We start from the raw sequence: 27,765 nt of genomic DNA, 5'->3' as shown, positions 1-27,765 counted from the left end.
TAGAGTGGGGGACTACTTTGTACTAGATTTGTCATCTCTCCACTCTCCAGTCAGTGAGCAGCTCCACTATTGCATATTAGGGCGTCCTCCTCTGTCCTCTGTGTGGGCCTGCCACTGTGAAACCTAGTAGTGTTTGGCCTGCTCAGGCCGTGATCCCTTCTGGTTTCTCCTTTCACATTCATCTGTAGAGAACAATGGATTGCTCCCTGCATATTCTCTACACTGTCACAGCCTCTCACACATAAGGGGGGCAGTGGTTGGGAATGGGAATACTACTCCTCCTCCTTCCTCAGACCCATTTGAATGAATGATTGATCAAGATCTGCATTGGAGGATTGTAAGTTGCGGTATCCAAATGCCACACGAGGCACATTGAAATATTGATGCTTTCATCTGTACAGTATTTGCACAGAAGAAATAGGAAAGCTTCTGATGAGCTCTCATGCCAGGCATGATGTGAATGCAATGCATTCCTCCACATGCATGTTGTGGGAGAGAGGGTTTGTACTGGGAAAATGTTGTTCAATGTTCCTTCACTGTACTGTATATACAGTGAGGGGGAGGGAGGGAGCTGTAGAGAAAGCAGGCAATTTGAGGAGTGCAGTAGCAGGGCTCCATTGGTGCTCCCTTGCAAAAGAGACCTTTGTCTCAATGGTGACTCCCTGTTCAAATAAAAGTCAAAGACATGGGCCTACAGAGCAGGGATGTTGAAACAGGAGAGTGTTCGACTGCCCTGCTGCCACGCTGCATAACCTCCTCTGGTTTTACAAGCCATTCGTTACAGTTCTATCTTTAACTGCTCTAACACTGAACTCAACCTTCCTCTTCCTGTCCTCAGTTTACAGTGCTTCTCTCAGCACTAACATTCCAATACACACACACACACACACTTTGCTCCACACTTTACTACTATAATAATAGCTTATTTACAGTATGTATATTTTCTTAATTACCACCAACATAATTATACGAGAGAGGGTTGATATTAACAATCTCATCATGGGAATGTAACCGGGCCCTTGATTGTCTCTCAATATCCAGCACATCTCCATAAAAGTAGTGTGATTAACGGTGAGAAACTGTTAGAATATAGACAGTGACCTGCAGCTGCAGCACCAGTTAATCACACTATCAATTACTCTCTCTTTTATAGTTAATTATCCAGCCAGACTAGATTGATTGTGTAGTAGTAAATCAATATGAGAAACAGTTTTGAGCTAAAGTTCAATTAGCTATTTAAAGGTAGGTTTTAACCTGCCGTTTGCACGCAGAGCTTAGAAAGATTGTGGAATAAAGAATGTTAGATGCAACATATCGGGGATGAAAGTGGGTTGTTACGGTTTCTATTTCTGTCCAGTCATGTCTCTGTATAGGCTAGTTGTTTTAGAGCTTGCAGACTGAGATGTAGGCAAGCAGGTATGCCATGGTAACCAACATGAAGTTCCAACATTTGTGGGAAACTATTGAGGCAAACACAGGAGTGAGATGGGAGGTACTGGTTATTATCATCCATCCTTTAAGACAAGCAGAGTGTCTCTGTGAAAGGCCACTCAAGCCCAAAACACTGTCCCTCTCCTCTCTTCCTCCCGTGCCCTGTTTCGGTGCGGTTCTGTGTGTGTGTGTGTATAGTTCAATAAAGAGCGTGTGATGAATGAGCACTCGCGGCCGATGCAGAGCCCCTATTAACATATGGCATTTGTGTTCTCTGGCAATTCTTCACCCCAATGTAAACAGAGACAGCCTCACAATATGAATCCTCTCACACTCTGCAGAGGAGAAATCAATTGGATGATATAGCAGCTTCTACTTGGCCAAAGGGCCGGTGAATGACCATTTAGCCTGGTGATAACAGTGGCGTCTGAGCTCTGAGGCAGCTAGCGCTGGGCAGGCCATCGCTCTGATACTCTCACATTGATTAAGGGATGGAGGAGCAGCGGAGTTCGATACCCATCTCAAGCTCCCATTTCCAGTGAATCCATAGTTATTATGATTTTTGTTTGTGTGCTCCAGATCAGAGATAATCTCCCATCGATCCCAGTGTGGTTATCTGACATAATAGTCCATATGTGAGCAGGTTGACATTTATTGGGAGGAATCTTGTCCTGGAGGCAGAGCCGAGCGATTTCCACTAGATGGGCCAGTGGAAAAGTCTGTCTATGCATGAAAACAAAAATGTGCCTTTTGGTCTTAATTTAAGGTTAGGATTAGGCATAAGGTTAGTAGTGTGGTTAGTGCTACGGTTAGGTTTAAAATCAGATTTTGTGGCTGTGCTAGTTAGTGACTACCCTGCAGAGCTGCCTCCAGTACATGAGTCATCCCAATAAATGCCAGCTTGCTCCGTTTGACGGCCCCGGTTTAGCGACTACATCAACATATTGGCCCATGTAAATGATTAAGGCTGCTGGCTGGTAGCCCAACCGGCCGCAGGATGGCACTATTATTCCTTTTATGTTGTTTGTCATCTTACGTCCTACTTTAATGTATTCAGCCAGTGATACACTCGTGTCCCCCACAGACCGGCTCATACATAAAACATGCTAAATTCTGTCTGCAAAGGTGTCAGTTTCCTCCTTAACCTCTACGGGATGAGTCCCCCCTCCCCGCGGGACAGTTGAGCTAACGTGCACTAATGTGATTATTATGACGTTGTAATTAACAAGAACATTTCCAAGACATAGACTTGTCTTATATGGGCAGAAATTCTTGTTAATCTAACTGCACTGTTAAATTTTCACAGCTATTACAGTGAAAAAAATACCATGCTATTGTTTGACGAGAGTGCACAACAACAAAAAACTTTTATCATGGCAACTGGTTTGATACATTCACAACTGAAGGTAATAAATGTACTTACATTCAGTAATCTTGCTCTGATTTGTCATCCTGTGGGTCCCAGAGATAAAATGTAGCATAGTTGTTTGATAAAATCCATTTTTATATTCAAATGTAGGAACTGGGTTCTACAGTTTGAACCCCTGCTGTGTCTGCTCCCCACCCCACATCTAGAGGTGAGAAGTTTAGTATATTTTCTGTAGGGAAGCGAATTATCCATCATTTATTACATTTCTGGCAGTGTGTAAACATCTATATTTTTTTATGACCATATCATTTTTGTATGTTCTCTACGGTTATGTACTTAACAATGTATCAATTGACCAATTCGGCACATTTGGGCAGACTTGATACAACATTTTGAACAGTAATGCAATGGTTCATTGGATCAGACTAAAACTTTGCATCTTATAAAAACACATTTTCCGCCACCATTTTTGGATGTTGCATACCGCGTGAGTCTGTTTATCCTTTGCTGAAGGCGTACCGCAACATCAGGACGTAGCATTAGCCACCCTAGCATGGTGGTTGAGAATTGTGTTTTATTAAGACAGTACGCATATTTTCTTGTTTTCTTCCCACCGACGAGCTATTAAATATAGTTTAGGAGGAAACTGACTTTGCAGCCTGAATGGAGGATGTTTTATGTACAAGCCGGTCCATGGGGGACACAAGTGTATTGGGCTGACTGCATCAACACCTAGAGGTAATACGACATTAGGAAGAACTACACTCTCTAGGGGTCTCAGCGCTTGCTGGCTTGCTGAAGAAGCATTCTGTGCATATCAAATCAAATGTTATTGGACACATTCACATATTTAGCAGATGTTATTGCGGATTTAGTGAAATGCTTGTGTTCCTAGCTCCAGCAGTGCAGTAGTATCTAACAATTCACAACAATACACACAAATTTAAAAGCAAAAGAATGGAATTACGAAATATATAAATATTAGGAGGCCGTGGCTCGGGTGGTTGATGTCCTTGATGATCTTTTTGACCTTCCTGTGACATCGTGTGCTGTATGTGTCCTGGAGAGCAGGCAGACCGCACCACCCTCTGGAGAGCCCTGCGGTTGTGGGCGGTGCAGTTGCCGTACCAGGCGTTGATACAGCCCGACAGGATGCTCTCAATTGTGCATCTGTAAAAGTTTGTGAGGGTCTTAGGGGCCAAGCCAAATTTCTTCAGCCTCCTGAGGTTGAAGAGGCGCTGTTGCGCCTTCTTCACCACTGTCTGTGCGGGTCGACCATTTCAGATTGTCATTGATGTGCACGCCGAAGAACTTGAAGCTTTCCACCTTCTCCACTGTGGTCTCGTCAATGTGGATAGGGGCGTGCTCCCTCTGCTGTTTCCTGAAGTCCACAATCGCCTCCTTTATTTTTCCGACGTTGAGGAAGAGGTTATCTTCCTGGCACCACTCCGCCAGGGCCCTTACATCCTCCCTGTAGGCTGTCTCGTCACTGTTGGTAATCAGGCGTACTACTGAAGTGCGTGGCCACGCAGTCATGGGTGAACAGGGTGTACAGGAGGTGGCTGAGCACGCACTCTTGTGGGGCCCCTGTGTTGAGGATCAGCGAAATGGAGGTGTTGTTTCCTACCTTCACCACCTGGGGACAGCCCTACAGGAAGTCTAGGACCCAGTTGCACAGGGCGAGGTTAAGACCCAGGGGCCCCTAGCTTAATGATGAGCTTGGAGGGTACTATGGTGTTGAATGCTGAGCTATAGTCAATGAACAGCATTCATACATAGGTATTCCTCTTGTCCATATGGGATAGGGCAGTGTGCAGTGCGATGGCGATTGCATCATCTGTGGCTCTGTTGGGGCGGTAAGTAAATTGAAGTGGGTCTAGGGTGTCGGGTAAGGTAGAGGTGATATGATCCTTAACTAACCTCTCAAAGCACTTCATGATGACAGAAGTGAGTGCTACATCTCTGCTCTGATAAGAGGGAAGCCAGTTGATTTCTCAGTGTGGAGCCATTTTCCACTCATGTAGAATTAGAAATGTAGCCTACATAAAATGAAACACCCCTGTCTGTAACCTCAAAATGCTGGCAGAATCATTACAGACAATACTGATGGTCTCTATAAACAGCAGTGAGTTGCAGTTCATTGTTATGTGTTAATTTGGTCTTGTGTGACCTTGCCTTGCTCCTGTAGGTGGTGTTTTCATGGCTACATTGTTAATATGTGTCACCTGCCCCATGGCCCATGGGAAGAGGGGCAGTAGAGGCCCGGGATGTTTTTTTTCTATGGTGTGTCGGGGGAGGGGTGGGTGGCGCCTCTGTGGGGAAAAGAGGAATAGGAAGGGGTGGTCGACAATGGGGGAGAGGAGAGAGAGGGGCAGTGGCGGCTTTGAAAGCTTCTCCTCCCAAGACCACGTGTTGTGTACCCCACTCCCCTCCCCCTGCAGGGAGACCCCGTTCAGGCTTAGTGCTGCACTGGCTGGCTGGGCTACTCTGACAGAATACACCATGTTGACCAGACTAAAGGAGGAAGGGATCCCTACAGTCAGCCCCACTCCCAGTAATCTCTGCTCTACAGTACTGTAACCTAGTGATGCCACACGGACATACAGACTGGGGACAGAGCCAAGTGTTACGGTAGCGGCATCTCACCCAAACCTTATCCTCCCTCTCTGTCTCTAAACAGGGAATTCTCCTTGCGAGGTACACATATATTACAGTGAGTTCATGTGGACGTGTACTGAATTCCTGGAGATTTTTGTTTTTAAATGAAAATGTCCCAGTCACCAGGTAATGCTCAAGGCTGGGCCATTAAAGTGCTACGGCAGAGGAAGATGGTTTGCTGTTTTTCCTATTCTGACCATGCTCTGTTTCGTTCTTTCTTTCAGTTCAGCAGATGAGAAGTTTCGCTGGAATAACCAAGGTACGTACGTTTTACATCCCGCGCATGTAGTTCTGTGTTATGTCACAGTTATGTCACAGAGCACGCGACAACCTCAGTTGAGTTGCATACTTTGAAATGATAGGTGTATCTTGCGAGTAGAGTGGAGTGGACCGTGCCTAGCTCCTAGGTGTGGACAGCTGTCATCATTTGTCAGATAGACACAGCTTTGTTGCTGTTCTGTCTTGTCAGTCCGGCGTGAAATTTGCATGTCTAGTTGAGACTATATCGATGGGCTTAGAGCAAAGCATGAACGACGGAACACACCTTTGTCTTCTGAAGTATCAAACACAGGTAGTCTTGGATTTGATCATTGAAGCGGCGGTGGTCAAAGAATTTATGACTGCAAGTCATGCTCAGGATTCTGCTGCTCCTGCTTCTCCTTAGTCATCGACTCTGGGAAAGTTCCACTGATGTTTTGGATGAGATTATAAAAATGTTGCACAAACAGAATTATCCCGGAGTTAAAACACCAGTAATCATCATCATGACTCTAATAGGGTAGAGGACTAAGTGTCTGCTGCCAGTAGCCTCAGCCTTAGATGAGAGATTAATCCTGATCTTAAACCTCTTGTGTAAGGCCTTAACGCCTTGGCACTCTTTGCCATACTGATGACACTAGACAGAGGACAAGTATGTCAGTTACTGTAGGTAAGGACAAACAGATAGTCAAGGAGAAGGTACGGCACGGCAGAGACACATTTCAGTGTATAGTCAGGAGCTTTTTGCTTATCTAGCATGGTCACTACCACCTGGCCGTCAGAGTGTGTCTGTAGTAAACTCTAACCTCTTTTTAAGGTAACTGAACACTAATCCTGCTTCTCTATTCATTGCTGTGTCTCCGCAGACGGACAGAAGGACATTGAGGAAGAACTGACGACCGGCTTGGAGCTGGTGGACTCCTGCATTAGGTCACTCCAGGAATCTGGGATACTTGACTCCCAGGAATTCTCCGCTGGCGACAGTAAGGACGCTCCTCACCTTATGCAGTGCAGATTCTTTTTTTTACTTACTTTTAGGTATATTGTTTAGCACCTTTTAAAACAGCAGAAACATTGTGAATAAAGTGATTTGATTTCAGAGCTGAATTACATCGTATCCTTACTATAGTGAAGATATTTTCAAATTCACTAGAAATAGACAAATAGCTTGACATGTGCCAAATGAAAGCTAAGTTGACTGCAACACTTTTTTAACTTAGACATTTTTAGAACTGATTACGCTTATCAATATTCCAAATAAATGTCAAGAAAAATGTCAAGAATGATCTGTACAAAATCCCCCAGATACAGAAATGCTAGGTGATAGGTCTCTCTTTTGTAGAGCCCAGAGTGATGTCAATGACAGTGAATGTTTCAATCAGGAACTATATACCGCAGGTGTTTGTCTCTTATCACCTCTGCCTTCTGCATTCGAAACAGTTGTTTTCCTTTCTCTTTTGAACCCAAATGCCCTCACTTCATTTGATCCAAGCAATGATCTTCATCTTTCCACTAAGAGCCACTGAGAGAGTATTATCTGTCAGGATAGATTCAGTATATGTCAAGGGTTTGATATGGAAATGATGTCTCGCCGAGGTGTCAGCGGCTTCCTTCGGGCATAACAGAGAACACACGTGTACGAGGAACACAGTTTCGAATCAGCCACCGCAAAATCAAACGCGTTCATATTCAATCTGTTGAAAAGTGCAGGGAGTTTTGGGGCTAGAAAGGGAGAACATTTTCAGATAGTACTTGTGTGTGTTTTGGCACGTCTGTGTGTGTACGTACGTGCATGTGCACGTCTCATAGACTGTGTTTTCACACTAATGTGCACAGCACATCCATCTTACTCCCCTCTCGAGTAGTGAGGCTAAAAATAGCATCTTGATGAAATATTGAAATGTTTTGATACAGAATGCAGGTCGTAGACTAGATGAATAAAGGAACCCCTCCCTGTATATTTCAGGCACCCAGAGCGATCACCACCCCAGGGATATTCCTCTGGTCTGCTAGACTACTTGACTCTACCACACACACCACAAATGAACTCTCCTATGAAAGCTCCTGCAATATTCACTTTCCTTCCTGAAATCCTCTCCCAAAGATTCACTTCCGTTGACATGATTTCTGTATTTAGGAAATACTCAATAACTTAACAGCCCGAAGTGGTCGCAGAAACATTTCCGTGGTCATTTTCATACAGCCGCTATTATATGAATGTTAAACAATAGAGACACTTATGACAGCATTTTCAGTGCTAATGACAGAGAGAAAGACTGTGTGTCTTTGCGTGTTTGGGTGACAGATTGTGTGTGTGTGTGTGTGTGTGTGTGTGTGTGTGTGTGTGTGTGTGTGTGTGTGTGTGTGTGTGTGTGTGTGTGTGTGTGTGTGTGTGTGTGTGTGTGTGTGTGTGTGTGTGTGTGTGTGTGTGTGTGTGTGTGTGTGTGTGTGTGATGCATGCACATGTGTGTGTGCCAGAGGCAGTTATTGGGCACAAATTGCCAGTGCCTCCACGCTAATGTGAAAATGAGGCCGGTGTTGCCAGAACAACGTGGATGTGAGAGTAAAAGCAGAGGAAGGTGTGAAGGCAGTCAAGGGAGGAAGTCTCACAGACCTTTGAGCAGTGTAGTGCACTGAAACAGGTCACACGGAAACAGGTTCACAGCATTTTACTTAGTGACACGCACAGCACTCACAGCTATATCGCGGAAAATAGTATACTATTATACTGTAGTGTAGAGTGCATTTGATTTGTTTTTGTGTGTGCGGTAATTCTATTTCGATTTACAACTCTTACAACTGTGTCTTTTATACAAAATATAATATACTGAATCCTATTGCTGATGTAATAAAAATATAGGCCTATGAAAATAAAATGCTGACGTTAGTGTTACTATTTGAATTGAAGGCAAACCTTTAGTGTTGGCCTCATTCTGAATCACTTGTGCTCAGTAACTCCCAGTTCCTCCTGATCCATTATGCATGCCCTACTCTCTCCATTTCTGGGTCTTAGAGAGAGAGAGAGGTATTTCGGTAGAAAGGTAGGTGTAGAGAAAAGCAGAGAGAAAGTATTTGAATTTTAAAGACCCCACAGTACATCAACATTCAACCATCAGACGTCATATGAGAGACTGGGAGAGAGACTGGGAGAGAGACTGGGAGAGAGACTAGTAAAAGAGAGTGTGGGGGATATAGAGACAGAGGGTAAGAGGTTGTCTCAATATTTCAGCTCCACTATTCTCTCTGCCCTAAACAGGACAAGGCCTGCTATCCCAGAGTGCACTGCAGCTCAACAATCAGGATGGTTCACTCTCTTACCCAGCCGGTTACCTCAGCAACCAGGCACTAGAGGCCCTGCCCCGCAGTGGCCAGGTGGGAGGGGCAGTCCACAGTTACAACCAGGTGGGTGAGACTTAGAGCCCTGGTCAAAAGTAGTGGACTAAGGAATAGAGTGCCATTTGGAACGGGCTCCTAGATTGCGTCAGTCAATGATAATTTAGACTCTTTGCTGTATAGTCTGGATTTCAATATGGCATGTGATGTAGGTGTAAGATCTAAGGTTATTTCTGTGCTTCTCCAGGTGACGTCTAGCCGTGCGGCCCAGCTGGCTGCCAGTATAGACTCCTCCCAGTCCAGAGAGTCGTTTGCCCAGGGCCATGGCAGCGCCTTCCACATGCCTGACGCCCCGCCAACTCCTTCCATGTACTACTCTTGCTCCACCCTGCCTGCTCAACGTGTGAGCTCCCCCCACTCCATGCAGGCCGTGGGCTCGCCCACCAAGCTTCAGCGCCTGGGCTCTGCATCTGACATGCCCAGCTACGCCACCCTGCAGCGGGTCTCCTCGCCCAAGCAGTCCCCCAGCCGGCTGGCCAAGTCCTACAGCACCAGCTCCCCCATAAACATGGTGGTTGGGTCTGCTGGGCTGTCCTCCACTTCCCCGCTGCACATGGCCTCTTCAGGCAACGCCTCGGGCTCATCCCCACTCCATCAATTCAGCTCTACCGTGGGTAATTACGCTACCCTGTCCCCCACCAAGCGCATGCAGCACTCCTCGGACCAGTACAAGATCTCCCACGAGCTGTATGCAAACGCCACCCTCGGGAGGCCTGGCAGCCTGGCAGGTGGGTGCACAGGCTCAGACAGAGAGAAACTGTCTTTATATACAAAACATTAAAAACACCTTCCTAATACTGATTTGCACACCCTTTGCCCTCAGAAAAGCCTACATTCGTGGGGCATGGACTCTACAAGGTGTCGAATGCGTTCCAAAGGGATGCTGGCCCATGTTGACTCCAATGCTTCCCACAGTTGTGTCAAGTTGGCTGGATGTCCTTTGGCTGGTGGACCATTCCTGATACACACGGGAAACTGTTGAGCGTGAAAAACCCAGCAGCGTTGCAGTTCTTGACACAAACTGGTGCGCCTGGCACCTACTACCATACCCCGTTCAAATTCACTTAAGTCTTTTGTCTCGCCCATTCACCCTCTGAATGGAACACACACAATCCATGTCTCAATTGTCTCAAGGCTTAAACATCCTTCTTTAACCTGTCTCCTACCCTTCATCTACACTGATTGAAGTGGATTTAATAGGTGACATCAATAAGGGATCATAGCTTTCACTTGGATTCACGTGACCAGTCTATGTCATGGAAAGAGCAGGTGTTCATAGTGTTTTGTACCCTCAGTGTATATATCATGTCTATAAATAGGTGTTTTTTCTTTGGGCTCAGCAGTCTTTTATTTATATATGTTTTCTCAAATGACTCTAAATGCTGTAGTTAATAGACTTGTTAATACTAGATATTATTAACCATGTTTGGAACACAGGAGGCTGCTGGTTTTATGGAAACCATGTGTTCAATACCATTCCATTTATTCTGTTCCAGCCATTACTATGAGCCCATCCTCCCCAATTAAGGTGCCACTAGCCTCCTGTGGTTTGGAACCACGTAATGATGTTTCCTATGTTTTTGTTGTGGTGTTCAGGATCCAGGGGCTCTTATAGCAGCCAGCACAGTCACCTGGGCTCAGAGCTGCGACCTCTCCAGTCTCCTGAGCACCACATTGACCCCATCTACGAGGACAGGGTCTACCAGAAGCCTTCTATCAGGAGTCTCAATCAGAACCAGGGTGAGTGAGATGGTCCAGAGCCCCTGCCCTGCTGCGCTGGGCATCCCCTTATATTTGACTAGGCTTTTGTCAGGCTCACCTACTTCTTTTGACCAACTAAATGTTAATATTCCACTGTTGGTTTCAGAGGGTTATCATTCAAGGAGAGGTTCAAGAGCCAAATGCATTCTCAGTAGATACTTATATTTTATTGGTTCTTTGAAGTTCTGTGTCAGCACTTGATTAATCCTTGATAGGGAGAATTTACTTAAAGCAACGATACATTGTATAATGTCAGAATTAGATGGGAATTAAGCGAACACAGCAAGCCCAAAAGGTAAGGAATCAGGTATTTCAACAGTCAATTCCCCACATTTAGCTTATTATTCAGGTGGAACTTAGGTGGGCCTTTAAACTGTGGTTTTCCTGCAAATAACGCTAATGATCAAAAACAACATTAGCGTTTTTATCACTCCATCAGATCGTTTATCTCAATTTTTCAGTTATGCAAATCCGATTAGTATCTTGATAGCAATCACAATCACATAACATTAGATAATTAGATATTAGACAGAAATAAATCTAAATTATTCCCGTAGAATTTAAACTCAAGCGTTGAAAAATGCATTCCACAGTATTTAGCCTAATGCTTTCTTTAATGAGTATGTGTACCCCCTCCACAGATATTCCGCCTCACGTCACTGCATATGATGATATCCTACTATACGATCTGAAAAGCTTTGTAGTTTCCTTAAGGCTAGGGAATTTGAGTTACAATCTTGCTTCCTGTTTGTAAAGACTGCAGGCGACTAAATTATGAAAGACCTGAGGGAATACTGTGATTCTTACTGGTGTTTCATTGAGCATGGGTTGAGATGGTACAGATTGTGCATGAAGGCTGTTGGCTCATATCCTCACAGCCTTCTGTACAGTCCTGTATCCATCCTCTGCTCAGGCTCAACCTAATCTTTTATTTTATTTTTAACCTTTATTTAACTAGGCAAGTCAGTTAGGAACAAATTCTTATTTTACAATGACAGCCTACCAGGGAACAGTGGGTTAACGGCCTTGTTCAGGGGCAGAAGTACAGATTTTTATCTTGTCAGCTCAGGGATTCAATCCAGCAACCTTTTGGTTATTGACCCAACGCTCTAACCTCTAGGCTGCCTGTCGCCCCATCTTTCACCCCCTTCAGGCAACCGTCTGGGCAAAATTTCGCATCTAGCGGTTTAATGTTGTTTTTTGCTCATTTGGTTGTCCAAAAAACGTTGCATCAACATCAAATACATAACTAACATAAAAATATCACTTAACAAAATTGGGATGGGACACCATTTGTTTCTGTGATTATATACATTTCCAACCCTCATACAACATTCATCCAATGTGAATTGGTCTGATATTCCATTTATCCAACTATAGTACAACTACGAGCTGCTCATGTGGAAGGTTTCAATGTGTGGAGCCTAGGTCATGGCTCTTAGGGAGGAGGGAGTCGTGTAAAAGCTGCTACACTGTAACTCTATCCACCTCTCACACTGGCTGAAGCTGACAGGCAGGCAGTGCTCCTCAGAGATAGATAGAGGCCTTCTACCTACATGGTCAGGATCATCAGTAGAAGCATCTCGGCCAATGCGTGCAGCGCAGCACGGTAGTGGATGCTTTCGGACTGGACTCACAGTTCAAGTGCTTTAGAGATACATCGAGATGCGTGGCAATAAGTGAGAGAATAGTGTTTCAATCCAAGGCTTTGCTGAAGCTATTTTTCCCTAACATTTATATGTTCAAAATAGCATTGAATTACATTTATATAAGAGGAGTGAGTGTCTTATATAGGCCCTTATGTATGTATGTATGTATGTATGTATGTATGTATGTATGTATGTATGTATGTATGTATGTATGTATGTATGTATGTATGTATGTATGTATGTATGTATGTATGTATGTATGTATGTATGTATGTGCATTTATGTAGGCTCTTATAGATGATTTTCAGCTAGTACCTGTCAGTGATTTTCTTAAAAAGCAAAGTCTTCACAGACAGAAAACATAGTTATCAGAGGCCTTCCTTGGACTTTGTTTGATATGAAATCGTTAGCTATTCATCACTGTCCCCAATGAATCCTTCTGACATTGATTTTTAACAACATAATACTCTCTGGAAATGAAAGTGTTCTGTGTTCAAGGTCATGGCACTCAGGTAGATTATGAAAACACAATGTTGTAAAAAAATAAAAATACTTTTCACAGTGAAATGCTGACCAAAGCCCTTTCAATATTCTGAGCGAGATCAATCTGTTGGGTCGTATTAGAGTGAATAGTCATCTATCTACAGAATGCCCACTTCTTGTCATGGCCATTTTTATTATGGGTTAATTTGACAAAGCACTAACTTTAATTTGACAAAGTGACATTTGGTGCATTCATTCGTCATAATTCATATAAGATAACTGTCCTGAAAGTTAGCATTTTTTCCTGACACATACATTTGCGTATTTTTCGGACACTTTTTTATTTTTCTGGTTTTCTTCCTATATTATAGTTTCTTAGTAGGGCTGCTGGGAAGTATTGAAATGAATTCAATGAAATTATCCTTTTTGGCTTTCTTTTGACTTTGCTTTTTTCCTTCTTGTTCCCCTCTTATTTCTCTGGTGGTTGGCTGTTCCGTTTCTCTTCTCACTGTGTGTTCTTACTCATTCCTCTGCCTAGACCCAGTAAACCAGTTTTGTGAACAGGTCCTGAACTTTCTTCTCTGTCCCTACTTCCCTCCTGCCGTAGCCCCGTCTTCCCCTGGTGTTGACTCCACCCCTTTGCAGCGTACAGGCAGCCAGAACGCCTCAGGCACTTTGCCGTACCAGAGAAGCAGCTTTGCCACTGCCTCGGCTGCGGACTACGCCAACCCGTACCGCACCCTCCAGTTCTGCCCGTCTACCGAGTCTCCCTACAGCAAGTCTGGCCCCGCCCTTCCCCCAGAGGCCGCACTGGCCCGCTCACCTTCTGTCGACAGTATCCAGAAGGATCCCAGGTAAGTGCCGCTATAGCAGTTTAAAACACACCTCTCTTCTCTTTCAGTCAGGCCACTGAGTATGGAGCACACGTCCACATCACATCACAGCCTCACAATATCTCCTCAGTTTGATTTGAAGTCCTGTCGGTACCACTATGCCTTAAATGACACCACCACTATTATTTGGAGGGCACATGAAGCTTGTGTTAAACCTTACCTTCTCCCTCTCACATTGTGTTGTTGACACGTTTATGTGTGTGAGTGTGAGCGTGTGAGTGTGTGTGCGTGCGTGTGTGTGTGAGTGTGAGCGTGTGAGTGTGAGCGTGTGAGTGTGCGTGTGTGCGTGTGTGTGTGTGTGTGTGTGTGTGTGCGTGTGCGTGTGCGTGTGCGTGTGCGTGTGTGTGTGTGTGTGTGAGCGTGTGAGTGTGTGTGCGTGTGTGTGTGTGTCATAAAGTGTTTCACTGGGAGAGCCTAGATTGATACGCTGTATGGCTGTATCGCTGTACAATCAGAGTTGCTTTTGTTTGGGTCTGATCAAGGAGTTTATTCCTTTAGAGCGAATATAAAAACCGTACTGTCAATGCCGATAACAACAACAACATGTTTAATCACTAGGAATACACAATAATTAAAGAGTTATCAGAGAAAACAGGAATACAGGAATCTGTGTTTGCATTCTCTACAATTTCATTACTGATTTCTCCTGTTCCGTTTTCTTCATTCACCATCCCTGTACTGTTTGTTTATTTTAGTTTCTTTCCTTTTCCACATTGCACCTTTCTGCTGTAGCTCTGGCATTACATTGACGTTTGCACACTCTTTCAGTGGATTTACTTGTGATGATGCATTGCATTGACTGAATGCAACCAACTTCACAACATGCACAGTCAATTACAGTAATCTCCAAATGAGAAGGTCTTCTCTTTTATTTGGCTACTTCATATTCATTATTGTTAAAGGGTGGGTCTCACCAAAACAGTTCTCCAATCTTTCTTCATTTCAATTCATTGTGGAAAAACTAGGCCAATATTGGGCATAGCGAAGCAATGAAATTACAGAAATTGATTAAGTGTTTTAATGAATAATGTTCAAAATCAGCAAGCGAAACAATGTTTTACTCAACAAATACTTAACCACAATTAAGGATGTTTTATTTAGTTGACTATCTACAGGTAACTGCCAAAATAAAGGAATCACCTATTGTCAAGGCTGTGGGTAACTGGTGAAAGGAGTCAGGCGCAGGAGAGCTGAGATGCGTGGACAAGGTATTTCATTCAAGAAAAAAACACCAGTATAAACACAATACTATGGTGCTGGAAAAATACCGGTACCACGAAATAAACGGGCGTAATAACAAAACCCGGAAACAATAATACCAGCCGTCAGATACAGCCTTACAATAAAACAAACACGCACACAAACATGGGGGAAACCAGAGGGTTAAATAATGAACATGTAATGGGGGGAATTGAAACCAGGTGTGTTAAAAACAAAGACAAAACAAATGGAAATTGAAAAGTGGATCGGTGATGGCTAGAAGGCCGGTGACGTCGAACGCCGCTCGAACAAGGAGAGGGACCAAGGAGAGTGACCGACTCCGGCGGAAGTCGTGCCACCTATATAGGGTCTTAATAGGGCGTTGGGCCACCACGAACTGCCAGAAGAGCTACGATGCGCCATGGCATACATTCTACAAGTGACTAGAACTCTATCGGAGGGATGTGGCACCATTATTCAATGAGAAATTCCATCATTTGGTGTTTTGTTGATGGTGGTGGAAAACGCTGTCTCAGGCGCTGCTCCAGTATCTCCCATAAGTGTTCAACTGGGTTGAGATCTGGTGACTGAGACACACACCCACACATACATACACACACACACACACACACCCACACCTACACACTCTTTAAACCCCCTATGGTCCTTTGTGACCCGTCTTTCATGGTAGCCAAAATAATGGGCAACTGGGCATTTTTATACAAGACCCTAAGCATGATGGGATGTGAATTGCTTAATTAACTCAGGAACCACACTTGTGTGGAAGTACCTGTTTTCAATATACAGTACATTGTATCCCTCATTTACTCCTTTATTTTGGCAGTTGCATGTATCTGGAAGTTAAAACCTTTTACTGCAGTGGGCTAAATCAGGGTCACACAGAGTGTTTCTTGGTCGTCTTAAACAAATATACTTGGAAACGATAGTATGCACCTCACACACATGGTTATGGGCTTAAAAAAAGAAGACGCCTGTACCATGTCAGATATACACTGAGTATACCAAACATTAGGAACACCTTCCTTGATATTGAGAACATGGACTCTACAAGCTGTCGAAAGCGTTCAACAGGGATGCTGGCCCATGTTGACTCCAATGCTTCCCACTCCAAACCCAGCAGCGTTGCAGTTCTTGACACAAACCGGTGCGCTTGGCAAACCGGTGCGCCTTTACCCCGTTCAAAGGCACTTCAATCTTTTGTCCTGCCCATTCACCCTCTGAATGGCACACATACACAATCCATGTCTCAATTGTCTCATCGCTTAAAAATCCTTCTTTAACCCGTCTCCTCTCCTTCATCTACACTGATTGAAGTGGATTTAACAAGCGACATCAATAATGGATCATAGCTTTCACCTGGATTCACCTGGTCAGTCTATGTCATGGAAAGAGCAGGCATCCTTAATGTTTTGTACACTCAGTGTAGTGTTGAAATGTATTCAATTTTGAGTTTGCATCCCAATATTACACTTTATATACATCACAGAAGACTGAAATATAACAAAAGCGTTTGACATAGAAGCACCGGATAAAAAAATTAGAATACAAAAATGATAGTTTATTAATTCTGAAAAATATGAATAACATTCCACCCATGAGTCCACGTGAGGGTGATTTGGTCATTTGACTGCAGGAAAGGGCTACAACTTTCTGAATGGTCAATGGTTGTTTGCAGGGTATAATCAATGTCACTATTTAGCAGAGAATCCTAAACCATAGGAAAGCTTATTCTTTAAACACCTATCCAGATGTAAGTAAGACAATAATACGATTGCTAGAACGGGTCTCTCCACAAACCATGATAATGCTTCTGGTGACGGAACAATCCTTAATTGGTCTAGCTGATAGAAAATGGTTATTATTATTTTAGCATTATCCGCTGAGCTTTTGAACTACAGCGTGCGACATCATTCAATGTGCCAATAAATCAGCACAATCTACTTTTTCGGGTTTTTTTTCAAATTGCCGGCAGCAATACAAGGAATGCGTGGTAAGTGCATGGGGCTGCCATCTTTATGCACCTCTGCTATTGATCCTCACGTTTCTTGGTTTTTGTAAGACCCCCTCCTTAATGGACTCCCATCGACCACAATCAAATCATCTAGTGCATGTTCTGAATCCAGTGTAAATGTGTAATATGAAAAGTGTTAAGAAAGACAGTCAAATGAGTATTTTATTCTTGTCAAGCTCCTTTGTGCGAGACACCCACCTACCTTTTTTTTCTTTCTGCCTGTCTCCTGATAGGTACGACCCTGAATTCCTTGTCTGGAATCAAAATCAAGCCGAGCAAAGAATGACAAAGTAATCCAGCATTTATTTACGTATTTCTATCTCTTATTCACTGAATCTGTCTTTCATGTCTACTGCACAAAATGCCAGGCACATCTCCTTACCAATGAAAGAGCATGAATGAGAATAGTTCAATTATATTTTCCATTGCATTGTCTTCTGATTCCCAACTACTTAAAGTAGCTCCTTCACTGTGAGATTAATAGCTGTGTTATTAACTTTACTTCCAATTGAGCTCAGGTAAAGGTTGCACTAGGGGTCCATGTCCAACATATTATATTCCCTTCTCACAAATACACAGTATACATTAGGCTTATGTATCTATTTGGCTTAAAGTTTCTCAAGTTTACTTTTCAGGCTTATCTAGTATTTGATGGTAAAGATGTGACATTGTGACATTTGTCACTCTTTAGTGAATTAAGCTATAAGGGTTTTCTGACAGCAGTTAGAAGCTTTTTGGGTAGGCTACGGGTACTTGCTGATTGTGTTTGTAGGATAGTGACAGTATTGTCCAACGCTCATCCATTTTCTTCTTCGTTTTACATCCTTCATCATCATTTTTCACTCATGGTTTTCGAAATGTGCTTCATCATCCCAAGATTTACTGAGACTTGTTCAGTATTTGAGGGCAGAATCCAGGAGTTTAGAATGTCACTTTTGCAGAATGTGTTCATTCTCCCTTTATGCAATCTTTCTCAACTAATACAAATTTTAGTACATACATGATATATCGTGGAGTGTGACTGACCGACATCTATGGCCCACATAGGCTAGTAGAAACAATATGGGATTCCCATTCACTGACTGGTAATCCATACAGATTAGCACATGATACGTTTTATGGGCGATTTTTGGGGGGGCAGGTTGACATTTATTGGGATGAATTTTGTGCTGGAGGCAGAGCTGAGCGATTTCCACTAGATGGGCCAGCTGCTTAGTCAAAATTGGCTACATAGCCTATCGTAAAAATTGGTTTTAATATAAGGTTAAGGCATAAGGTTAGCAGTATGGTTAATGTTAGGGTTCAAGTTAGGGTTAGGTTTAGGTTTAAAATCAGATTTTAAGACTTTGTGGATGTGCCAGCTAGTCACTAGCCTGCAGAGCTGCTTCCAGTATGAGTCATCCCAATAAATGCCAACCTGCGATGTTTAAGCCCCCCCTTTTGCAGTCTTATCCCCAAGACTACAGTGATGTGTGGGATTCAAAGTACAGTGCAATCGAAAAGTATTTAGACCACTTCACTTTTTCCACATTTTGTTACGTTACAGCCTTATTCTAAAACAGGTTTTTAGAAATGTTTGCAAGTGTATATACAAAAACAATGAAATATCACAATTACATAAGTATTCAGACCCTTTACTTAGTACTTTGTTGAAGTACCTTTGGCAGCGATCAAATTACAGCCTCGAGTCTTCTTGGGTATGACGCTACAAGCTTGGCACACCTGTATTTGGGGAGCTTATCCTATTCTTCTATGCAGATCCTCTCAAACTTTGTCAGGTTGGATGGGGAGCGTCGCTGCACAGCTATTTTCAGGTCTCTCCAGAGATGCCCTGATCGGGTTCAAGTCCGGGCTCTGGCTGGGACATTCAGAGACTTGTCCAAAAGCCACTCCTGCGTTGTCTTGGCTGTGTGCTTGGGGTTGTTGTCCTGTTGGAAGGGGAACTTTCGCCCCAGGCTGAGGTCCTGTGCGCTCTGGAGCAGGTTTTCAAGGATCTTTCTGTACTTTGCTCCATTAATCTTTCCCTTGATCCTGACTAGTCTCCCAGCCCTGCCTCTGGATAATATCTCCACAGCATGATGCTGCCACCACCATGCTTCACTGTAGGGATGGTATTGACCAGGTGATGAGTGGTGCCTGGTTTCCTCCAGACATGACACTTGACATTCAGGCCAAAGAGTTCAATCTTTGTTTCATCAGACCAGAGAATCTTGTTTCTCATGGTCTGAGAGTCCTTTAGGTTCCTTTTGGCAAACTCCAAGCCGGCTGTCATGTGTCTTTTATTGAGGAGTGTCTTCCGTCTGGCAACTCTACCATAAAGGCCTGATTGATGGAGTGCTGCAGAGATGGTTGTCTTTCTGGAAGGTTCTCCCATCTCCACAGAGGAACTCTGGAGCTCTGTTTGAGTGACCATTGGGTTCTTGGTCACCTCCCTAACCAAGGTTCTTCTCCCCTGGTTGCTCAGTTTGGCTGGCCGGCCAACTCTAGGAAGAGTCTTGGTGGTTCCAAACTTCTTCCATTTAAGAATGATGGAGGCCACTGTGTTCTTGGGGACATTCAATGCTGCAGATGCACTGTCAACTGTGGGAGCTTATATAGACAGGTGTATGCCTTTCCAAATCATGTCCAATCAATTGAATTTACCACAGGTGGACTCCAACCAATCTCAATGATGAGCAATAGAAACAGGATGTACCTGAGCTCAATTTCAAGTCTCATATCAAAGGGTCTGAATACTTATGTAAATAAGGTATTTCTGTATTTCTTTTAAAAATTATACATTTCCAAACATGTCTAAACCTGTTTATTCACTTTGTCATTATGTGGTATTGAGTGTAGATGTATTTAATCCATTTTAGAACAAGGCTGTAATGCAACAAAGTGTGAAAAAAGTCAAGGGGTCTGAATACTTTCTGAATGCACTGTATGTTAAGTAGTTGTAATGTAAGTGCTGTCTTCTATCATGCAAAGTATACTGTATGATGGTACTGTCTTGTATGGTATGCGTGATAGCAAAGTATGGCTCATAAATAAACCCAGGAACCATAACTGGCAGTGTGTGTATGCATTCTTACCAAAGCTATGGCACGGAGACAATGCTCACATTGTGGAGGTGAACACATGTACAGCATTTAACCCTTAGCACTTTATCGTGCTTTTAAAAGCTTAGTCTATGGAGCTCATTGATAGCGTCTATCCAATAGTGTTTAGACAGGAGGACTGTGGATGGATTAAAGCAACAAAGGAAGCAGAGAAGCAAGTTGCTCGTGAAAGTGTTTGTTTAAACGCCGTCCACACTTGAATGGCTAAACTAAACTCGAACATTGAACGAGGGCAATTACATGGACTATCGCACTTCAACCGTGTTCACTTGTACAATGTTTATACCGTTAGCTGCTCTTCAGTCTTGTCTATCAATTCTGCACAACCAGTCATCATCTGATATTGTGGCCAAGTTAACACATGGTTAATTACAGATACTAACATATTTCTACGATGGAACTCATTAGTATTGGAATGGATCGGTCAGCTCTGTAACATCTGTCACATTGTAAAGGTCTGTCAGATTGTATACTTTTTCTTTATTGTGAAGCTGAACCAAACTAATCCTAAATGTTTTCGATCATGTTTGTTGGATGATTTTTACATCATTGTGTCTCATCGACAATAGAACTACATTGTGTTTTTACATCTGATATCACCTTTTGCCGAAGAACGAAGTCCTGCACATTGAACGACTGTGTGTGTGTCTTCCAATCTGAAAGGCCCCTGTCTGTCTGTTTATTCGAGTGATTGCATGAGTCATCAATAATATGTTTCCTTTCCCTCTGTGTCATTTCTCTGTGGTGGAAGGCAGCTGGGGTTGCTTACAGTTTTGACGTGTCTCTATTGTTCACTCTATTGAACAAGCCTCAAGTCTTAGGAAATATAATTTGGGCCCAAGACAGTAGTCAACAACATACTCAGTTAAAATGTATACCCCATTCCCATGGTCTTTAATTACAATGCCCAACCATGCATTTAGAATATATCATTTATAACTATTTAATTTGGTGGGGGGGAGGTTGTTTGATCGCTTCAAGAATGGCATTCTGTATTCTGGTGCAAATGTTCCCAGCTATGGAGCCGACAGATAAGTTCACCTGGCTGCTTTTGAACAAAGCCCCGAATGACGAGCTGTCTGCAACCCTAGGAGTTAGTTTCAATCCAGTGAGTCGCCATATTTTACACTACTGAGGGGATTCAGCCTGAGCCTCAGCTCCACTGCCAAGCTGGAACGTTTTGCCGTATGATTTTTAGAGATGACATGAGGGAGACCTTGAGAAAATGACTACAATAGCATGCGCTCTTACAAAATGAGTGGCGTTTAAAGTTAAAAGCTACCATTTTAGTCCTCAGTAAAGGAAGGCTGTTGGAAGGCCAGCTTAGGGAGTTGACTACTCTTCACACTACTCTAGAATGCATGCTATAGACATGCCAGTCTGCTATCCCAGTGCTGTGTGAGAGAGAGATAGAGAGAGCTCGTTGACTTGGCCGGTTCGGTTGTAAATCAGCAGATTCTTTGATCAGTCAGTCGTTTGTTCCTGAGAGGACGAAGCTCATCACTGTGAATCAGTCCATTTGGATCCCAGATATGTAACTCATGTGAAGTGTTATGCAAACCGCTCTTTTCTGCTTCAAAGCACTGAGAGCGTTGCGATGGGAATACACACATAGACAACATTTCAGAAACTACAGTACCAACACTGACAAATAGATAAAAAGATAAATATACAGTGCCTTCAGAAAGTATTCATACCCCCTGACTTTTTCCACATTTTGTTGTGTTACAAGTGGGATTAAAATGGATTTTATTGAATTTATTTGTCAACGATCTACACGAAATACTCTTATGTCAAAGTGGAACAATTCTAACATTTGTAAAAAAAATAAAATGAAAAACCCCCCCACTAATACTATATATCTTAATTAGATGAGTGTTTAACCCCCTGAGTCAATACATGTTAGAGTAAGTCTCTAAGAGCTTTCCACAACTGGTTTGTGCAACATTTGTCATCATTTGCCACTTTTCAAAATTCTTCTAGCTCTGTCAAATTGGTTGTTGATCATTGCTAGACAACCATTTTCAGGTCTTGCCATAGATTTACAAGCATATTTAAGTCAAATCTGTAACTTGGCCACTCAGGAACATTCACTATCGTCTTGGTAAGCAACTCCAGTGTAAATTTGACCTTGTGTTTTAGGATATTGTCCTGCTGCAAGGTGAATTCAACTCCTAGTGTCTGGTGGAAAGCAGACTGAACCAGGTTTTCCTCTAGGATTTTGCTTGTACTTAGCTCCATTCTCTGCATTTATTTTTTATCCTGGAACAACTCCCCAGTCCTTAACGATTACAAGCATACCCATAACATGATGCAGCCACCACTATGTTTGAATATACAATATGGAGAGTAGTACTCAGTGGTGAGTTGTGTTGGATTTGCCCCAAACATATGGCTTTGTTTTTACGACCTAAAGTTAAATTTCTTTGCCACATTTCTTGCAGTTTTACTTTAGTGGCTTACTGAAAACAGGATGTGTTTTTAATTCAGACTGTAACACAGCAAAATGTGGAAAAAGTCAAGGGGTGTGAATACTTTCTGAAGGTACTGTACATGTATGGAATTAGAGTAAAATAAAATGTACTAACCAAAGTTAGCATATGACGTTTTCAGGTCATTTGACTGAGCGATGCTTCTCTCTTTTATAGCTTTCAGGGCTGTGGTGTGAGATTAAAGAGGGAGGATGAGATGAGATGTGAGGACAGTGGCATTATCATAGGCAGTTACACAGCCGTTTGGATGAATAATGGCCCTTGGGTAATTCTCTAATGAAGAAGTGAACTGGCAAACACAGCACTAGTCCCTAAGGAATCGATGAGCCTACGTAACCTTTGTGGCTGTGGTTATGTGATGAGGGTGAGAGGCTGGATTTGATCATACTGCCGCCCGCTGCAGATAGTGTCCCCTAATGTTCATGATTCAGAGTCCGAGTCGTATATCCGTCTTTGCCCTCTTGAAAGGCCAATGCGGTTGAGAAAGAACAGTCAATGTAGCTGAAAAGCGTGGCTACTGCTGAGGGCAATGAATGAGTACATTGAATATACGGTACATCAATTCAGGCCGGTACTAGTGTACGGTACCCGCTAAGCAGCATTTATGTTTTTCATATGCTGCTCTGTGCATTGGGATGCACAATTTGTTTCTTTATTTACTGCTATTCTGTAAGATTCTATAGTAAAGTAATGCTTGTCTGACTGTGCTCTAGGTAGGGAGATGCAGTGGTCATAGGCCAGTGTGTGTGTGTGCACACATGTATGCTTGCATGTGTGCACATGTGTGTGTATGCGTGCGTGTGTGTGCAAGTGTGTGTGTTTGAGTGCAAATGAGTGTGCGTGCATGCGTACGTGAGTGCATGCGTGTACATGTGTATGTGAGTTCTTGAGGATGTTGGTTTGAGGACTCCCCCTCTGAGGCTAATCCAGTCTGATCGGCCACATCTCAGACACTACAACACGGAGTACGGCCACTAGAGTCCTATTCTGAGCTCTACCCTCTCTCTGATGCTGTAAATAAGAGCCATAACCTCCATTTTAATGGTTGGACCTGGACGCTCTTGTAGTGGTCCGTTTATGTTCACTTCATCCACCCGGCCCCGGTGTCTGTCTGGCAGACTGGGGGATCTGAGAGCTTTGCGTCACATTCGGTTTCAGAGCCTCCTAATGTATCCCAATACATGTGGGCTAAACAGCTAAACTAACACAGACATAGGTCTGAAATGGCATCCTATTCCCTATATAGTGCACTACTCTTGACCATGGCCTAGGACTCTGGTCAAATGAAGTGCACTATAGTGCCTTCAGAAAGTATTCATACCCTTTGTCTTGTTCCACATTTTGTTGTGTTCTAGCCTGAATTCAAAATGGATTGCATTTATTTATTTTTCTCACCCATCTACACACAATACCCATAATGACAAAGTGAAAACATGTTTTTTTTTTTAAATAAGAAAAAATGAAAAAGCTGACAAAGGCCTTGAGGCCGATACATAAAGCTTAATAAAGAGCAGTGATATTAGCCAGAGCAGTTTGCGTGTTTCTTCTTTTTTCTCTCATGTGTTTTCATATAAAAGTCCCAAAACGTATGTATCAATCGCAGATTGCCTCTTTAAGAACTTAAAACCCTATGTACAGTACAGTACTGTAATGACTCTAGGCGATGTTTCAGCGAGTGACCTACTTCCTAATTGGATATGATTAAACATACAGCAGTTTGCACAAACTCTTTGAGCATTTAACCCATATGCCCATATGCCCAATTAACCCATATGTGACTTATGCAAGGTTAAATCATCTTTAGATAATTTTTTATCAAGTTATATTTGGTCTACAAATGCTCATATGCACAGATGTAATCATCATTATAGTACTGTACATAGCAGACAATAGCTAGTTAATAGCAGTGGTGGAAAAAGTACCCAATTGTCACACTTGAGTAAAAGTATAGATACCATAATAGAAAATGACTCAAGTAATAGTGAAAGTCACTTAGTAAAATACTACTTGAGTAAAAGTCTAAAAGTATTTGGTTAAATATACGTACCCCACACGTACAATTATCTGTAAGGTCCCCCAGTCAAGCGGTGAATTTCAAACAGATTCAACCACAAAGACCAGGGAGGTTTTCCAATGCCTTGCAAAGAAGGACATCTATTGTTCGATGGGTAAAAATAAAGCAGACATTAAATATCCTTTTGTGCATGGTGAAGTTATTAATTACAGTTTGGATGGTGTATCAATACACCCAGTCACTACGAAGATACAGGCATCCTTCCTAACTCAGTTGCCGGAGAGGAAGGAAACACAGGCAATGGAACATCTGGATAGAAGAAACGGCTCGGGTCGCACAAAAGGGAATATATCATTGCGGATAAAGTTAGTATAAAGCTTATGCCACAGACTCCAGCTCCGAGGGTCACGTGTTCAATCCCAGTGCTAAGCACTAGTGATGGGAAACCGAGGCTTTCTAAATGCTTCGGAGCTTACCACAAATTGTGCCGAAAGTAAAAGTATAAATTATTTCAAATTCCTTATATAAGGCAAACCAGATGGCACGATTTTCAAGTTTTTTTAAATTTACGGAGAGTCAAGGGCACACAACAACACTCAGACATAATTTACAAATGAAGCATGTTGTCACGGTTGTAGTATGAACAAGACCAAGGCGCAGCGTGTGTATCGTTCCACATATTTATTTATCTGTGAAACTATGCAAGACATATAATAAACTATAAACAAAGAAACAACAAACCGTGACGAAGAGGTGCAACATATACTAACTCAAAATAATCTCCCACAAAATAAAGGTGGGAAAAACAACTACTTAAATATGATCCCCAATTAGAGACAACGATGACCAGCTGCCTCCAATTGGGGATCATCCAAAAAAAACAACATAGAAACACAGAAACTAGAACCAAAACATAGAAATAGACGAAGCGGCCACCTGGCCAGGCTCCGTAGATGTGCACACCGCCCACCGCTCCCGAGTATACTACTAACCAATGTCCAGTCTCTTGACAACAAGGTAGACAAAATTCGAGCAAGGGTTACCTTCCAGAGAGACATCAGAGATTGTAACATTCTCTGTTTCACGGAAATATGGCTCTCTCGGGATATGTTGTTGGAATCTGTCCAGCCACCGGTCCGGCTTCTCCATGCATCGCGCTGACAGAGATAAACACCTCTCTGGGAAGAGGATGGGAGGGGGTGAATGCTTTATGATTAACGACTCATGGTGTAATCAAAACAACATACAGGAACTCAAGTCCTTCTGCTCACCTGATCTAGAATTCCTTACAATCAAATGCCGGCCATTTTACCTACCAAGAGAATTCTTATCAGTTATAGTCACAGCTGTGTACATTCCCCCTCAAGCAGACACCAAGACGGCCGTCAAGGAACTTTACTGGACTATATGCAAACTGGACACCATACATCCTGAGGCTGCATTTATTGTAGCTGGGGATTTTAACAAAGCAAATTTGAGAACAAGGCTGCCTAAATTCTACCAGCATATTGATTGTGCTACGCGCATGCGCAATACCCTCGACCACTGCTACTCTAACACCCGCGATGCATACAAAGCCCTCTCCCGTCCTCCCTTTGGCAAATCCGACCATGATGCGATCTTCCTCTTTCCGTCTTATAGGCAGAAACTCGAACAGGATGTGCCAGTGACGACAACCATTCAACTCTGGTCCGACCGATCGGAAGCCACACTTCAAGATTGTTTAGATCAATATGTTCCGGTCAGCTTCTGAGAACAACATCGACCAATACGCTGACTCTGTGAGTGCGTTTATAAAGAAGTGCATTGGAGATGTTGTACCTGCTGTGACTATTAAAACCTACCCTAACCATAAACCGTGACTGGATGGTGGCATTCGCACAAAACTGAAAGCTGAATCCAAAACTGAATCCACCGCATTTAACCATGGAAAGAGGTCTGGGAATATGTCTGAATATAAACAGTGTAGTTATTCCCTCCACAAGGCAATCAAACAAGCAAAATGCCAGTACAGGGACAAGGTGGAGTCGCAATTCAACGGCTCAAACACGAGACATATGTGGCAGGGTCTACAAGAAATCCCGGACTGCGAAAGTAAACCCAGCCACGTAATGGACTCCGATGTCACGCTTCCAGACAAACTAAACACCTTCTTTGCCCGCTTTGATGATTATACAGTGCCACCGTCACGGCCCGCTAACAAGGACTGCCCCCCCCCCCCCCCCCTCCTTCTCCTCGCAAGGCTGCTGGCCCAGACGGCATCCCTAGCCGTGTCCTCAGCACATGCACAGACCAGCTGGCTGGGGTGTTTACGGACATATTCAATCGCTCCCTATCCCAGTCTGTTGTCCCCACATGTTTCAAGATGGCTACCATTGTTCCTGTACCCAAGAAGGCAAAGATAACAGAACTAAATGACTACCGCCCTGTAGCACTCACTTCTGTCATCATGAAGTGCTTTGAGAGACTAGTCAAAGATCATATCACCTCCACCTTACCGGCCACCCTAGACCCACTTTAGTTTGCCTACCGCCCCAACAGGTCCACAGATGACGCAATTGCCATCACACTGCACACTGCCCTATCCAATCTGCACAAGAGGAATACCTATGTAAGAATGCTGTTCATTGACTACAGCTCAGCATTCAACACCATAGTACCCTCCAAGCTCATCATCAAGCTGGAGGCCCTGGGTCTCAACCCTGCCCTGTGCAATTGGGTCCTGGACTTTCTGACAAGCCGCCCCCAGGTGGTGATGGTAGGTAACAACATCTCCACTTCGCTGACCCTTAACACTGGGGCCCCATAAGGGTGGGTGCTCAGCCCCCTCCTGTACTCCCTCTTCACCCACGTTTGTGTGGCCATGCACGCCTCCAACTCAATCATAAAGTTTGCAGACGGCAAACAGTAGTGGGCTTGATTACCAACAACGATGAGACAGCCTACAGGGAGGGGGTGAGGGCACTCGGAGTGTGGTGTCAGGAAAACAACCTCTCACTCAACGTCAACAAAACAAAGGAGATGATCGTGG

General features: G+C 43.3%; 1 protein-coding gene across 2 annotated transcripts in view; it reads left to right on the top strand.

Moving 5' to 3' along the window:
• Nucleotides 1–27,765, top strand: part of LOC106599307 (catenin delta-2) — a 103,844-nt gene that overhangs the window by 38,825 nt on the left and 37,254 nt on the right. For both annotated transcript variants that reach the window (XM_014190470.3, XM_014190471.3), the window contains 7 exons: nucleotides 5,683–5,717; nucleotides 6,583–6,699; nucleotides 8,973–9,118; nucleotides 9,297–9,837; nucleotides 10,706–10,849; nucleotides 13,610–13,856; nucleotides 17,361–17,417. In XM_014190470.3, coding sequence (XP_014045945.3) covers nucleotides 5,683–5,717; nucleotides 6,583–6,699; nucleotides 8,973–9,118; nucleotides 9,297–9,837; nucleotides 10,706–10,849; nucleotides 13,610–13,856; nucleotides 17,361–17,417 — 1,287 coding nt within the window. The remainder of the gene's footprint in view (nucleotides 1–5,682; nucleotides 5,718–6,582; nucleotides 6,700–8,972; nucleotides 9,119–9,296; nucleotides 9,838–10,705; nucleotides 10,850–13,609; nucleotides 13,857–17,360; nucleotides 17,418–27,765) is intronic.

This window comes from Salmo salar, chromosome 03 (genome assembly GCF_965601325.2).
Source record: "Salmo salar chromosome 03, fSalSal1, whole genome shotgun sequence".
NCBI lineage: Eukaryota > Metazoa > Chordata > Actinopteri > Salmoniformes > Salmonidae > Salmo > Salmo salar.
The sequence above is the reverse complement of the archived record's forward strand: the minus strand, read 5'-3'. Positions and strand labels throughout refer to the sequence as shown.